The 15,586-nt window shown below is 54.2% G+C and overlaps 1 protein-coding gene across 7 annotated transcripts in view; it reads left to right on the top strand.

Annotated features, from left to right (window-relative positions):
* The window catches only part of IFT140 (intraflagellar transport 140), a 55,631-nt gene that overhangs the window by 13,828 nt on the left and 26,217 nt on the right, over positions 1 to 15,586 (top strand). For 6 of the 7 annotated variants that reach the window (XR_001917256.1, XM_018040466.1, XM_018040467.1 and 3 more), the window contains 12 exons: positions 192 to 283; positions 842 to 948; positions 1,529 to 1,674; positions 3,675 to 3,878; positions 4,014 to 4,086; positions 4,723 to 4,814; positions 9,065 to 9,192; positions 10,677 to 10,794; positions 11,562 to 11,692; positions 12,055 to 12,205; positions 12,883 to 13,014; positions 14,798 to 14,997. Coding sequence is in view for 6 of the 7 variants with exons in the window: in XM_018040466.1 (XP_017895955.1) it covers positions 192 to 283; positions 842 to 948; positions 1,529 to 1,674; positions 3,675 to 3,878; positions 4,014 to 4,086; positions 4,723 to 4,814; positions 9,065 to 9,192; positions 10,677 to 10,794; positions 11,562 to 11,692; positions 12,055 to 12,205; positions 12,883 to 13,014; positions 14,798 to 14,997 (1,574 nt within the window). In the remaining variant the exon portion in view is untranslated. The remainder of the gene's footprint in view (positions 1 to 191; positions 284 to 841; positions 949 to 1,528; positions 1,675 to 3,674; positions 3,879 to 4,013; positions 4,087 to 4,722; positions 4,815 to 9,064; positions 9,193 to 10,676; positions 10,795 to 11,561; positions 11,693 to 12,054; positions 12,206 to 12,882; positions 13,015 to 14,797; positions 14,998 to 15,586) is intronic. The other variant, XM_018040468.1, reaches the window with a different exon arrangement.

Here is a 15,586-nt window from a genome sequence, read left to right as displayed (position 1 = left end):
CACGTGGGTGTGAGGGCGCCTCCCCCGTGAGGGGCTCCATTAACTGCTCTGGCCTGAAAAGCTGGGGCCGCCCACTCTTCCTTTTCGTGGGCACTCTCCGCAGAGTCGCTGCCAACAGAGTCCAGCCCCTCGACAGCGACACAGCCTCCACACGGGCGACACCCTCCTCTCAGGTGGCTGTTGTTGTACAGGTGAAGCTGAGCGGGAAGACGGGCCACCGGGCAGACATCGCGCTGATCGATGGCAGCCTGCTCGTGACCGCCATCGGGGAGACAGCACTCAGGTGAGAGCCGACCCTGCAGGGTTGGAGGGAGAAGTCTGTTCCCAGCACTCTCATGAGTTGGCTCTATACTGGAGCCTGATGTACACAGAGACCAGCCCACGAATGATGGCCAGTTGTCACCAGCCGGACGTGTCTGTAACCAGCCCCGAGGTGGACGAGCAGGACAGTCAGGCCCCCACGCCCGCCCCGCAGAGTCCTGCCGTCCCCTGCCTTTCTGACCCTGCTCCCTGTGTACGTGGAAACCCATGTTGCGGCCTCTTGGTCCATTGCTTCGAGTCCACATGACATAGGGGTCTCCCGGGCTCGGGTGCTTGGCGCTCCCGTGCTCTCCTGACCTGGTGTCCCACAGGGCCCCTCTGCATTGGCAGCATCTCCCGCTGGTCATGAGCAAGGCCTAACGGACAACACGATGATGAGAAACTTTTTTTTTGCAGAGTCCAAAGGGCTGTGTCTTTTTCCCGATTTTTCAAGTTTAATCTGCGAGTTGAACAAGACCTTCGGAGCCGAGGGAAACACACTAAGGCAGGCCCCTCCCGGGCTTTCCTGCTTGCCTTGTAGATTCTGGGATTTGGAACGAGGGGAGAACTACGTCCTGAGTCCAGAGGAGAAGTTTGGTTTTGAAAAAGGAGAGAATATAAATTGCGTCTCTTACTGTAAAGTTAAAGGTGAGACTTCCGGCGTCAGGGGCTGTTCTCGGAACCAGCCACTTGAGGATGGTCAGCTCAGAGCAAGAGAGAGGCACGCGCTGTGTTTGTCCCATATGGTGGCCCAGGAGATAGTCAGGGATGTGACCATCCGGCTGCAGGAATGGGTGTCTGTTCCTCCTGAACCCTCGATAGAGAGTCAGCGTGAGGAACATTATATGTGTGTGTGTATTAATATATATGTGCATGGATGTGTGTATGTGTACACACACGTGTGCACCCATGCGCACGCACAGTGGAATAGGAGATGCATGGGAGCAGCACCTCTGTGCCCACCTAGTGCCAAGTCCTGTGTGGCTCCACACACACACAGATGCCTCACGCCTCACACACACACATACGCGCCTCACGCCTCACGCCTCACGCATGCGTACACATGCTGTCGCCAGGCAGCGAGCTCCTACAAAGGGGATCAGCTGGGTAAGTGGCTGTAGAGTTACTGGGCGGGCTGATGCGTCTGAGAGGGTGGTCAGAGGAGGGCGCCTGCTGCTGTTTTACCCTTTTCCGCCTCAGCTGAGGTGAGCTCTCTTTTTACCTGTAGGTCTCCTGGCAGCTGGTACCGACAAGGGGCGAGTGGCCATGTGGAGAAAAACGCCAGGCCTCCCGAACAGCCGCGGGGCGGAGGGCAAAGACAGGTGGACCCTTCAGACTCCCACTGAGCTGGAAGGAAACATCACACAGATAAAGGTACACCCGATGGCGTGCTGGGGGCCCTTGCTTTTTGCACAAGTGGAGGCAGTAATTTGCTCTGAACTTATTTTTGTCAGTTGTTCAACTTAAGATTAAAAAATAGCAACAATGAAATATTTATAAAGGCCTGTTGGGTCAGAACTCATATGAGCGCTTGTGGGCCCGTGGTAGTCTATATTTGTTTATTTTACCTATTTACCCATTCTTTTATCTCTACCATCATCTGCTTTGTTTTTTCACTTATGTTTTTTTGGCCGTGCCCCTCGGCTTGTGAGATCTCCCCAACCAGGGGTTGAAGCCCAGCCCTGGCAGTGAGAGTGCCGAGTCCTCACTGCTGGGCCGTGGGGACCACCTGCCCCAGCCGCCTCCTGATGCTCCAGACCTCCACCGCTCTCGGGGCACTGCTCTCTCGCCTATGCTCTGTTTTAGATAGAGCTGCTGTGTTGGGAACTTGCCACTCCAGAGCCTGCCCGTGGGGACAGCGGCTGTGGGCACCAGAGCCTCTGGTCTGGGACTGCCTCCCCGCGAGAAGCAAGCTGGGGCAAAGGCCTGGTCCGTGTGGTCAGGCTCCATCCCCAAGGCAGAGCCTCCCCCTACACCCACCTGGAGCTGGCCTGTGTGGGGAGCTAAGCAGTGACAGACGCTGGCGGCCGCCCCTCCCTGGGCCTTTTGGCCAGACCTGCCCGCCAGGCTCATCTGCCACAGACTCTGCTCTTCTCTCTAAACTCTGTAGATTTTCTTCAGTCCTCTTTTCTCCATTTAACTCTGTGCCCGATTCCGAGAGAAATGGGCAGTTGTGTTCTCACAGTTCTCACCAGTTATGCCTGTTGTGTTCTCGGGGCTCCTCACCTGCCATCCTGGGCCTGGCCTCTCAGCTCTGCTCTGTGTGATACAGGCGTGCAGCACACGGCATCTTAGCTCCCCGACTAGGGGAGGACAGTGTCCTACCCACTGGACCCCCGGGGAACTCCCTGAACTTTTTAAGATGAAGTTTAAATAATCGAATCAGGAAATGAAACTTACATGGTAAATAGTTTAGGGATATCTTAGAGGAATTTTGGAGAAGGAAATGGTAACCCACCCCAGTATTCTTGGCTGGAAAATCCCATGGACGGAGGAGCCTGGTAGGCTACAGTCCATGGGGTCACAAAGAGTCGGACATGACTGAGCGACTTCACTTTCACTTTCACTTTAGAGCAATTCTAGGAATTTCTTTTAGATCCTCCAGGGTTAGTCACTCAGTCGTATCTGGCTCTTTGCAACCCATGGACTATAGCTCACCAGGCTTCTCTGTCCACGGGGGTTCTCCAGGCAGTAATACTGGAGTGGCTTGCCATTTCCGACTCCAGAGGATCTCCCTAACCCAGGAGTTGAACCTGTGCCTCCTGCATCTCCTGCTTTGGCAGGCAGATTCTTTACCACTGAGCCACCTGGGTGGCTCACTGATAGGGTGTAAACTCGCTTTCCGTTTATCAAACACAGATGCCCCTAAGTTTGCATCAGTGAACTAAGCTCTAGAAGATGCTCAGCCAGTCAGAACAGACACAAACTAGAACCAGCACATAGGTTTACATGCTGGATCTCAACTCTGGGTGTTGAGATCCAGTATTTTTAAGCTTTTCTGTAAATCAGACATCTTACACTTACAAATTTTTTACGTCATGTTTTTAAACAAGAGGGCATCCCTGATAGCTCAGTTGGTAAAGAATCTGCCTGCAAAGCAGGAGACCCTGTTTCGATTCCTGGGTTGGGAATATCTGCTGAAGGGAAAGGCTACCCACTCCAGTATTCTGGCCTAGAGAATGCCATGGACTGTATAGTCTGTGGGGTTGCGAAGAGTTGGACACGACTGAGCAGCTTTCACTTTCACTTGACTTTAAATAATGAGAAGAAGCAGTGCTTGGAAACTGTTTGTGAATCTTCCTACCTGTGACATTGCCCTGACTGCACATCTCCTTTCTGTTCACGCCTCGGTGGTGTCTCTTCATACAACCAAGTGGGGCTCCAGGAAGAGCCTCCTGGCCGTGAACAGCATCAGCTCCGTGCTCATCCTCCACGAGCAGGCCATGTCATCCCACTTCCACCAGCAGGTGGCCGCCGTGCAGGTCTCCCCGAGCCTCCTCAGCGTGTCCTTCCTGTCCACGGGGGTGACCCACAGCCTGCGCACAGACATGCACGTCACCGGAGTATTTGCCACCAAGGTCACTGCCAGGGTGATCTGTGGGTGGGGGGCAGGGTCATTGATGTAGACACAAGCCCTGGCCAGTTGTTAGGGTCACTGGGGACGGTGAGGCCCGGATGACTGGTTGCTTTTTCACTTCCATGACTCTTCATAGGATGCTGTTGCCGTCTGGAATGGAAAACAGGTGGTGATCTTTGAGCCGTCCGGAGCCACGTTACGCAGTGCAGGTGGGAGTCTTTTCAGCCCCCAGAGGGTCTTGCGTCTGATGCAGGTGGGGGTGCTAGTTTCTGAGGGGCTGGCAGACGGCAGGTCCTGGGCCACCGGGAGACCCCACACCCCTTCTCGTGCCCGGGCTGGAGCTCGTGGCCTCCAAGGTCCCATGTGTGATGAGCTGCAGCTCGGACAGTGGTGCTGTCGCAGAGGCTGTGCTGTGGGAACCACCAGCTGCTCACCGGGAGGGAGGAGGCGAGGCCATCAGTGAGTGGCGAGGGCGGGTGCCTGGCCCTGGGTGCCCCGTCAGGCCGTCACTGGCAGCCGTGGCCCTGGGCAGTCCCCGTATCTTGGAGCCTCACTTTCTGAGAAGAAGGAAACACAGCTTTGACAAGGCTGTGTGGGGCCAAGGAACAGTAGGGAACACGCATGAGCACATCCTTGATGATACCACAGCTCTGCCCTTTCTCCCCATCTTTATAGCCTGAGGCTCTTCTTTATCACCTTAGTTTTAGAAGATGTTTTCTGCTAGATTCCAGTCTTTCTCATCAATTGCTCTATAAAGAGTTCTAGTTTCAGTGTGAGAATGCTTCCGAAACTCTAAGGAGCTCTGACGAGACTAGCTGCTGGTGTCATGACCTCTGTCATTTTAGGGTCCTTCCTGTGTGAGTCTCCAGTGTTAGCCATGCATGAAGAAAACGTTTATACGGTGGAGCCGAACAGAGTCCAAGTTCGAACCTGGCAGGTAAATGGCTGCTCTTCAGTGAGTGGCCTGTGACATTAAAGACAACTAGAGCAGAGTTTAAAATGCCACCTCTAAATCAAGCCAGAGCCTGCTTATTGACTTCACCCAGCCTCATCAGATCCCCCCACTGGGTGTCTGGTTGTAAAAATGGATTCTTATATAGCTGTTCCATCGACAGCTCTTGTGACTCCAGAAATCAGGAGGTAAGGCAGTGGCCCTTTGCAGTGAAAAGGACTACCTGACTGGTTCTTGAGTGCTTGGGATTACGAAATGGGAGGAAGGTGCACTGTTTAATGTGCACCTAGAGGACTGAGGGGCCGTCGGTTTTGGCCACATCTTTAGACCTCTTCATGCATGTGTCTGAGGGTGGGAGCCATGCGTACCTCCAGGACCCCAGCCTCTAGCACACCATTCTGTCCTCTGCAGGGGGTGCAGTAGGGGAGCCTCTGCCTGCCCGCATCCTGTGCACACTTGCTTTATCCCTGGGGCTGACACGGAGTATTAGTTTCCTGAACCGGCCATAACCAATGACCACAAACCGAATGGCTTACAACAATAGAAATGTATTTTCCTCACCACCGTTCAGGAGGCTAGAAGTCCAAAATCTAGGTGTGGGCAAGGCTGCTCCTTCTGAGGCTCTGGGGGAGAGTTTGTCCCATGCCTCCTCCAGCTGCTGGCATTGCCGGCATTCCTTGCATTCTGTAGCCTATAGCCAGGTCTCTGCCTCCATCTTTACATGGCCTTCTTCCTGTGTCTGAGAAGGACGCTTGTCCCTGAATTTAGGGTCCACCCTAATCTAGAGTTGTCTCTATTTGAGAGCCTTAGTTATATCTTCAAAGACCCTTCTTCCAAATAAGGTCATGTTTACATCCAAGTGGGAGATGGTTGGATGGCATCACTGACTCGATGGACGTGAGTCTGAATGAACTCCGGGAGTTGGTGATGGACAGGGAGGCCTGGTGTGCTGCGATTCATGGGGTGGCAAAGAGTCGGACACGACTGAGCGACTGAACTGAACTGAACTGAACTGGGTGTATCTTTCAGGGGAGACCATTCACCCCGCACGTTCAGCAGTGTTCTGCATCACAGTTGAGGACAGCTGTGCTGCTGGTTTAGCTCTCGGTGTGTGACCACCATGTCCAGCTCTGAGTTCTTTCCTAAGGTCTGTCCTGTGCTTATACCTCACAGGCTTATACCTCCCCTTCTCCATTCAGTAACTCCTGAAGGAGCTTCCCTACAGTTCTAGTCTCCAGCAGGAGGGTCAGATGGTAAGGAGCACAGTAAAGTATGGAGGGGGTTGGAAAGTATTGCAGGGAGAGATGTTGGAATAGAGACCTGACAGGTGGGGAAGGTGGCCACAGTCCCATGAGCCTCCTGGGGGAACTGCAGGGAGGGATCTGGGCCTCGAGAGATGCCTGGCCAGGTTCAGGTCAGAGGGGAGGTGGGGAGGCTGGAGGGATGGGGCTTACATACCACTGATAGTGGCGTCAAGTGTGGACATAAAGCTGAGGTAGGGAGGAGCCCTGCTAACAACAGATGAGGGAGCAGCTGGGTTATTAGAGGGATGAACTCCAGAGCTGGAAGGTGGAGGCATGTAGGAGAGAAGGAAAGGCCTGCCAAGAAGGGGTGAAAGGCACATGGGGAGAGAATGGAAGAGATATTGGGGAAGGAGTGAAGGGCATATGGGGAGAGAGCGAAAGGCTTGCTGGGAAGGGGTGAAAGGCATGCTGGCAGAAAACGAAAGGTAGACTGGGAAAAGGGCAACATGTTGCTGGTGGGGGCGAACTGAACAGCATGCTAGGAAGGTGAGTGAGAGGCATACTGGGAGAGAGTGAAAGGCATATTGGGAAAGGAGTGAAAGACATGTAGGAAGAGAATGAAAGGTCCACTGGGAAGGCAACAAAAGGCACACTGGAAAAGGAGTGAAAAGCATGCTGGGAAAGGGGCGTAAGGCATACTGGGAGAGAATGAAAGGCATGCCAGGAGAGAACCAAAGGCATATTATGACAGGCCTATGAGGAAAGAATAAAAGGCCTGCTGGGAAAGCAGCAAAAGTCATACTGAGAGAAAACAGAAAGGCCTTCAGGGAAGGGGTGAAAAGCTTACTGGGCAAAGGGCAAAAGGTTGCTGGTAGGGGTGAAATGCATGCTGGGAAAGTGGTAAAAGGCATTCTGGGAAGGGACAAAAGGCATGCTGGGAAAAGAACAGCATGCTGGGAAAGGGTGAAAGTCAAGCTGGAAATCATGGCGGTAACTTAGGGGCATCTGACCATAGACAGAGTTTAACCTTTTAAAATTTTTGTCGAAAGGAATATATGTCAGGGACTTCCCTGTTGGTCCAGTGGTTAAAACTTGGCCTTCCAATGCAGGGGGTGTGTATTTGAACCTTGGTCAAGGAGCTAAGCTCCCACATGCTTCATGGCCAAAAAAAAAAAAAAAAAAGAAACAGAAGCAATATTATAATAAATTCCATAAAGACTCCCTGAGTCTCTGTTCCTGGTATAAGGAGCCCACTAAGTTCTGTGGGAAACCCCACCCCTGGCCACTCTGCTCCCAGCCCAGTGCCAAGCCAAGCAGACACTCATTGTGCATTGGTTGGATGTGAAACCATTTACCTCAGACTGGGACTTGAACCCACATGCTGGGACTCAAACCGGCCAAAACCCACAGTCTTCCCACTGAGGTCACAGACCTAGTTTCAGGATCTGATAAAGCTCAGGTTCATGATATCTCATTATAGAAAGAATTCAGTGAGAGACAAATAGGTAAGAAGTGGTTTTAGTTGGAGAGGAACCCTCCACAGGCAGTGTGGGCCATCACGGAGGGCAAGTGCAGAGGCCTTGAAATATGGTGTGGTTAGCTTTTATGGGCTGGGTGATTCATAAGCTAATGAGTGGGAGGGTTATTCCAGCTATTTGGGGTAAGGGGTAGAGATTTCCAGGAATTGGGCCACCACCCCCCTTTGGTCTTTTGACTTTTGGTGTCTTGGAACTGTCCCAGTGCCTTTGGGTGGTCATTTAGCTTGCTGATTGAGGATCAAAGTCTAGGGGAAGCTGACTCGTCTGCCACTTTGAAAGTGAAAGTGATAATCGCTCAGTCATGTCCGACTCTTTGCAACATTGTGGACTGTAGGCTGCCAGGCTCCTCTGTCCGTGGAGTTCTCCAGGCAAGAATACTGGAGTGGGTTGCCATTCCCTTCTCCAGGGGACCTTCCTGACCCATGGATCGAACCCAGGTCTCCCGAACTGGAGGCAGATTCTTTACTGTCTGAGCCACGGGAAGTGGAGTCTGCCACGGTGGACCCATTTGATTCTGATTGGTTTATGTTGTGTCCTTGGGTTATGTCATTCTTTCATAAGTTGTGCCCTGCCCCCTTCCCTCCTGTCTCAGATTGACCTGGGGACCCATCTCAGCTCCAAGGAGAGGGGTCAGTCCATGCATTAGACACCCAAAAGTGTAAGCTCTGCCCAGGCCCGACTCTGGTCACTCTTTCCAAAATAACAATACTGGGATGTGTTGTAAGAACAGCATTTTGAAACATAAATGATTTTAAGTCACCTGTGGTTCAGAACCCTCCAGAGTCTTCCAGCTTCATGTAGAATAAAATCTGACTCTTCCCTTGGCCTGCACTGATGCCCAGTGTGGTGTCTGCTCACTGCTCACCTCAGGACCCGCCTTCCTTCCTGCCGCCCGGCTCCTCCTCTGGAAGGCCAGTGCAGCTCTCCAATGGGTGGCCCCTTCCCCCCTGGCTCACTTCAACTTGCCCCCCAGACAAGACCTGTTCTCAGGCATTTACCAGCATGTGATGGACACACAGGAAAGTAGGCATGCTATGCGTGCGGCTCATGAGTTTTCACAGATGGACACACCTGGGACGTGATCACCACCCCTTCCACTCATGGCCTCCCCCAGAGGTGACCACTAGCCACACAGTCAGCTTCACTGGGGCGTTAACGTAAGACCTTGTGGGCGGCATCTCCTGCATCCACCCGAGTGGATGGAATTCCACATGCTGCCGCCTAGATAGTTTTCTTCTAACAGCCCTCCCGTCACCTGTCTGCACGTGCTCACACTGAGTCACGTGTGTACCTGCTTGTTGACCTGGCTGCTCTATACCTGCCCCCTGACCAGAAGCACCAGGGATTCCCCGATGACAGGGCCTGTCCTCCCGCGTGGGGTGAGACTCAAGCAAGGGGTGGGGCCTGTGGCTGAAGCCCCCCCTGAGGTCCCTGTCGCCTCCTTTTTCCTTAGGGGACCGTGAAGCAGCTCCTGCCGTTCTCCGAGTCAGAGGGGAACCCGTGCTTCTTGGACATCTGTGGAACTTTCCTGGTTGTAGGGACGGACTTGGCTCACTTTAAAAGCTTTGATCTTTCCCGAAGGTACAGTTTTTGTCCAGATGAAAGTATTTTAAATGCATTGGGAGACGACGCGATGGGTAGGAGACAGACGGGGGCAGCAGACTGTTTATGTTCTCATTTCAGCATTAATGTGCACTTTCCTGTTGGAAATGCCTGATGTCTTGGTTTAAAGTCTTAATCTCTGCATGAAGGGGGGAGCAGCGTCACTGTGTGGTACACACGTGACACAGTACGTTTGCCGAAATCCACAGACCTTTACAGCTCACAGTGAACGTTAGTATCTGCAAATTAAAACAACCTGTCAGTTCAGGGGGGCCCAGGATGGAAGGCAGACAAGGCAGGACAACCCCCATTTATGAGCATGTGTAACTGCCTCCCTCTGCCCCAGGAGCTGCCCGGGTTACCCTGGCCCTGAGCAGGGCCCTGAGACTAATGGCTGAGGGGCCGCAAGCAGCATGCACTCTGCTGATAAAGTCAGTTCCCACGGGCAGGGGAGGCGTCCAGGCTGGTCGTGAGCAGCTGAGTGTCAGGATGAGGACTGGCAGGGAGCCGGCTTCTCACCTGAGGGGTGGTTTCCAAGTCATCAGGGGAGGAGGATGAGTGATCCCTGAGCGAATGCATCCAAGGTGGAGACCTGAGTCTGGAGCTCGGTGTGGCTTCGTGTCGGTGCAGGTGGAGGCAGGTGCGTGTGCAGGTACCGGTCAGTGCACGTGGCCTGGTCTGTCCGCCACCGGGGTCTGGGAGCAGCAACACCCCAGGAACCATAAGCACACCCCATACCCAGATCTTGGTCCAAGTCCTCCTGCAGGAAAGGGAGTGGGCTCCTCGGAGATTGATGCTGGAATGGATTCTGAGCCTAGGCAGGAAATGCACGAGATGAGCCTGGAGCCCAAGGCTCTGTCCCAGCCCAGAGGGCCCCAGGGAGAGAAGATGATTAGATGTCACGTGAGGCCTGGATGGGGGTCCAGGGCAGAAAGAGAACACTAGGGGGAAAGTAAGGAAATGTGAATAAAGTAAAGAAAGTCACGGTGAGCTACCTCTACAAGCCAGTTTTGTTTCTGGAGGCATCAAACTCAAACAGGGGACTAGCGTAATGTATTTGAGTTTGTCCACACAGTGGAAGAGCACGTGGCTGTAACAAAGCATGGGCAGCAGAGCCCACGGCCGTGCTGTGGGGATGGTGTGGCATCTGTAATCAGCTGCTCCTCTCTGTGATGGGAATGAGATAGTGCTCCTGCCTGTTCACAAAAATAGAACCTCAAAACCTCAGCCACACAAATAGCAGACTGTTAACACTGTGCTCCTGAAACTCAGATAATGTGTGTGTCAATTATATCTCCACCAAAAAATGTAAAAGTGAGAACTCGCCCTGTCTTCTGAGCCTAGCCCATTTCCTGAGTCTCCCGTTCCTGAAGTGAGAGCCGCTGGGCCCAGGTTCCAGGCCCAAGGGGAAGGACTCGCCTGCTGTCCCAGCCGGGCCACTGAGACCACCTCCTTCCCTGCAGAGAGGCCAAGGTGCACTGCGGCTGCAAGAGCCTGGCCGAGCTGGTCCCGGGTGTGGGGGGCCTGACCTCGCTCAGATGCAATGCCAGCGGCAGCAAGATCAGTCTCCTCCTCAGCAAGGTGGGTCCCTACGTGCGCTGCCCCGCCTGCCCTCCCCCTCCTGCAGCCCTGGTGCCCCCTCCACCCCCTGGGGCTCCCTCCACCTCCCCACCTTCCTTCGCTTCACTCCTTGAGTCATCAGAAGCAGTGGTTCTTGCAGAGACCCTCACCTCTTCCCTTCTGCCTTTTTCCATCATCAGACTAAGGCCTCTGGGCAGCAGGGGTGACCAGTGTGGGAGGACCTGGAGCCTCTTGCTTTGAGAGTGGGTGTGAAGGAGCCAGGTGGCAGGGCCGTTGGTTCTAGAGAAGCTGGTGCCTTCCCGGCATCAGTGTCTGTTCACGTGCTCCTCTGTCATTCACTCACTCACACATGCATTCCTTCACTCGCTAACTCATTCACTGATTCACTCTCTCATTCTCTCATTCACTCATTCATTCAAGAGTGGGTTGTTCGCTGCCGTGTGTGTACCACGCACTTTGCTGGGTTCTGTAAACACAAACTGATGTGTTAAATGGGTGACTTGACCCCACCCCTGTGGATGAGCAGACTCAAGTAAATTTTTACGACCCTGGTGAGAGCTGGGAGGAGAGAAGCAGGGCTGGAAGGCAGCAGTGGGCCCAGCCACTACGGGGGATCAGCTGAAACTAGAAAATAGTAAACCCACAGCCGTTTCAGTGGGATGAACATAAGCTGATGTTGGAATTACGCTGTCTGGACCTCGGCAGCTCTCCCAAACGTGTGGAACATCAGTGAGCAGGCACACTGAGCTCTGGCTCTCTCTTCCTAGGCTGACAACAGCCCCGATTCCAAAATCTGCTTCTATGACGTGGAAATGGACACAGTGACCATCCTCGACCTCAAGACGGGACAGATAGATCAGAGAGAGGCATTGTCCATTAATGGGCAGGAGACAAAGAAGTAAGACTGGTTTGGGAGGACTTTGTTGAAAAAAGATGTTGAAGATGATGCTCAATTACTTGTTGGCTTTGAGGCAGTTTGTTGCTAAGTTTTCTTCATACTTGGAAGAGCTCAGTGATCATGAGCAGTGGGGACCAGAGGTGAAACAGAAACCCGCTCCCCTGGGCCATCGCAGGGATTTGAGTCTAATCTGTCTCTGAGGTTCTGGAGGCATGGGCCAGGAACTTGAGCTTCCGAAAGGGCTGCAACGCGAGTGCCCATGGGCAGCCCCAGGTCTCAGGGTGCAGAGGGCCGTCAGCACCCCTGCCGGTCTTTCTTCAAGGCCTTGGTGTACCACGCGTGCAGTTCTCTTTCTTTTTCAGGAGCCAGGCCCTGGAGGATGAGAGGCTGACAGACCTTGTGCCCGTGAGCCACTTCTGGGATCAGAGCGAGCCCCGGCTGTTCGTGTGCGAAGCCGTGCGCGAGGTGCCCGGTGCCCCGCCGCAGCCCGCGGACAGAAGCACGCTGGCCGAGGCCAGTGCAGGCCCCTCACCCCACACGTGGTCACCTGTGTGTTTGGACAGCAGGCAGGGCAGGCTCTGTCTTCCCAGTGTGGTCCCTGGGGAAGTGGTAGGGAGCCAGTCTCCACCCCCAGGATGTTGGGGAACACCTCTCCCCTCTGGGTCGACATCGAGAGCTGGCCCCACCCTCTGTCGCGTGCCATTTTCTCTCGGGGATCAGAGTCTCCCTTGATCTAGGCGCATCCTGTGGGGTCCAGTTACGAAGGTCCCCTGAGTCGTTCCCCAATCAATGGGCCCCCAGCCTCGGTCACTGCCCTCCCCTCTCACCACCCCGCTCCCCTCTCAGCAGGGCCTTCCTCCCCAACACTCCAGCACCACTGGCTCTGAGCCCCATCCCCTCATGGGGCCCAGACTCCACCGCTTTCCGCTGTCCTGTTTTACAGGACACCCAGTGATCCCGGACAAAGCCCTCTTGACCCTCTTCCTTGCGCCTCTCTTGACCTACCTTGTTCCACAGGGGTCGTGCGTAGGGTCCTCGGCAGGGAGAGTGGGGTTATATGAGAGCCAGCCTGTCGGCCGCTCTACATCCTCTGTGTTTTATGTAAACTTCCTGGCAATGCTGGACAAGTGGGGTCGGACAAGAGCCAGGAAAGTTGCTATTGAACTGAGACAGGACATGTCCCTCTGCAGGCAGACGTGCTGGTCCTGTCCTTCTTCGTCTCAGAAGAGCACGGCTTCCTGTTGCAGGACAGCTTCCCCCGTCCCCCCGCCTTCCAGATGCTCCTGGGGATCCAGGTGCCCCACTACTACTTCATGAGAAAGGTGGGCTCTGCGGGCGCAGCCATATCCTTGGGCCCTCCTCCTCCCTCTCATTACACAAGCAAAGCGTGTGCCCTGAGCTGTCCCCTGAGATCCCAGCACATCCAAGGTTGCCATCCCTGTGGGGAAGGTCGAGGGCGGGCAGATGGGCAGCTGCTCCACTGAAGGGCATCCCTCCTGGCTCCCCCAAAGCACTGGGTCCTTCCGCTTTTCTGTCTTTTTTTAAAAAGTCTAGATGCTTTTTTAGGAGTTCCTATTCCTATATTCGCTCAGTTGCGTCTGACTTTTCTCTAGGCCAGAATACTGGGTAGCCATTCCCTTCTCCAGGAGATCTTCCTCACCCAGGATTGAACCCAGGTCTCCCACATTGCAGGCGGATTGTTAACCATCTGAGCCACCAGGGAAGCTCAGTCAGTAAACAATCTGCCTGCAATGCGGGAGACCAGGGTTCAATCCTGGGTGGGGAAGATCCCCTACAGAAGGAAACGGCAACCCACTCCAGTATTCTTGCCTGGAGAATTCCATGCACAGAGGAGCCTCGCAGGCTGAAGTTCATGGGGGCGCAAGGGTTGGATATGACTTATCGACTGAACTACCATTCCTGTATTCACTGTAGGAAATTCAGGAACTGCAAATAAGGAAATAAAGACCAGAGGTGATGCAAATCTCCATGGTTGCAGCCCCCAGAGGTGCCGCTGGGGCCGCCAGGGAGAGGTTCTGTCTGTGGCCTGAATGTGTGCGCCACACACACCGTCCCTTCCTCCAGGGGATCGACCCAGGAGTCAAACCCGGGGCTCCTGCATTACAGTCAGACTCTTCACCAGTTGAGCCAACAGGGACTCCCGTTACATACGCATGTGTTTAAATTTCTGATCAAACGGGGTCATTGTTGGCACTCACCCCAACCATTTTGGATGAGTTGTTTGCCATCCCTTGGGCATGGTCTCTGCATCCCCACGGTCCCGCCCAGGCCTGAAATCGGCATCCTTGGCCCTGAGGTCAGTGCTGATCAGGGGTGGGTGCGTCTGTGATGGGCGGCAGAGCTTCCAGCCCAGCTGAAATGCCGGCTGAGCCACCTGTTCTCAGCCAGGCGCCCACAGCCCCCTGCACTGAGGGGCCTGTGCAGGCTGCAGCCCGTGGCTCTGCCTTGGTCCTGTGGACCTGGGGTGCCGCCTGAGCTGCTCCCCTGAGCTCTGCCGCGCCCTCCCCCACAGCTCTGTGCTTCCTGCTGCCTCACTTATTCGCTTATTTCTTCACTGTCCTGTCAGAAGAACTAAAGTGTGCAGGCTTTTTCTTGGATTTTTTTTTTTTTTTTGGCTTTTAGTGTAAGGTGACTTAAAATCAGGCCTCAACATGAGCTCTGTGTGTCCTGTGTCATGAGCTCTGTGTTTCCTGTGTTAGCAAGTGTCCTTCTTGTAGCCAGAGGTGGGAATGGACCAGGAGGCAGTGGTGCTGGCGTAGTTTTAGCACCTCCTGCACGGGCACACGGTCAGACGTGACAGGAAGAGCTCTTTCTAGGAAGTTTACAGACAGCGGAGGGGTGGTGTTTTCACATGTCATGATGTCACTGCCTCAGCCGCAGGCCCCTGCATGCCGATGCCTGCATCACCCCCAGTCTGAAGCTGGAGCCCCGTGCTTTGGCCTTTGAGGGCTTGCAGACGTGTGGTGCTTTTGCCAAGAGTGTTGCTAAATGTGGGGTCTGTGCAGAGGGTCCCCCAGGGAGAGGCCTGGGGCGCACACTGGCTTCACGGGTACCCACAGATAGACTGCGCCCTTTGTCATCCAGCCAGGAGAAGCTAATCTGGAGGACCAGCTGGACTCTGGGTCCCAGTGCATCCCCCAGGCAGTGGGCAGGAGGCCCCTGCGGGACTTTGTGGGGCTGGAGGACTGCGACAAGCCCACACAGGACGCCATGCTCAACTTCAGCTTTTTCCTGGCCATCGGGGACATGGATGAGGCCTTCAGGTCCATCAAGCTCATCAAGAGGTGAGGGGCCGCTCGCGGGGGCTAGAGGTGGTGGTGACCGTCGCTGAAGTCTTTTTGGTGTGTGTGGTGTCTCACGGGTTCAAGGAAATGCCAGTGGAAACTGGGACATGAATGGCATCTGGCTGGACTCATGGTGCTCAGAGCCTCGGGGCTGCGATTCAGTTGTTTGCATTTATTTTAGTGTCTGGACGCTTCCTAGTCGAAAATTCTGCAGTCACTAAATATTTATAGTACCTGTCTCTCTGGGAATAATTGCACCACCCAGAAAAGGTTTTGATAGTAAATCCTCAAAACGGCAGGCAAAATGCAATTAAAATTGCTCCAAGAGAAGTTGTCCATCAAGGGCTGTGTATAAGCGACTTTTTCTCTGTTCTGGGGGAGCTTCTCAAGAGCCTCTGACAGTTTAATCACAAAGGGTAGAAAAAGCTGTTGAAGGATGGAAGTCAGGTGGAAGGAGAGGACGGGAGTTAAGCGCCGGCCCCCTCCTGGCTGCAGAGACGGGTCTGTAACCGGGTCAGACCCTGGTCATCGCGGTCTAGAGCAGAGAATCTTTTCCCTGCGTCCCCTAGGTGGGCGAGAGGCCCTTGGT

Source organism: Capra hircus, chromosome 25 (assembly GCF_001704415.2).
Source record: "Capra hircus breed San Clemente chromosome 25, ASM170441v1, whole genome shotgun sequence".
In the NCBI taxonomy this organism is placed as follows: Eukaryota; Metazoa; Chordata; class Mammalia; order Artiodactyla; family Bovidae; genus Capra; species Capra hircus.
The sequence above is the reverse complement of the archived record's forward strand: the minus strand, read 5'-3'. Positions and strand labels throughout refer to the sequence as shown.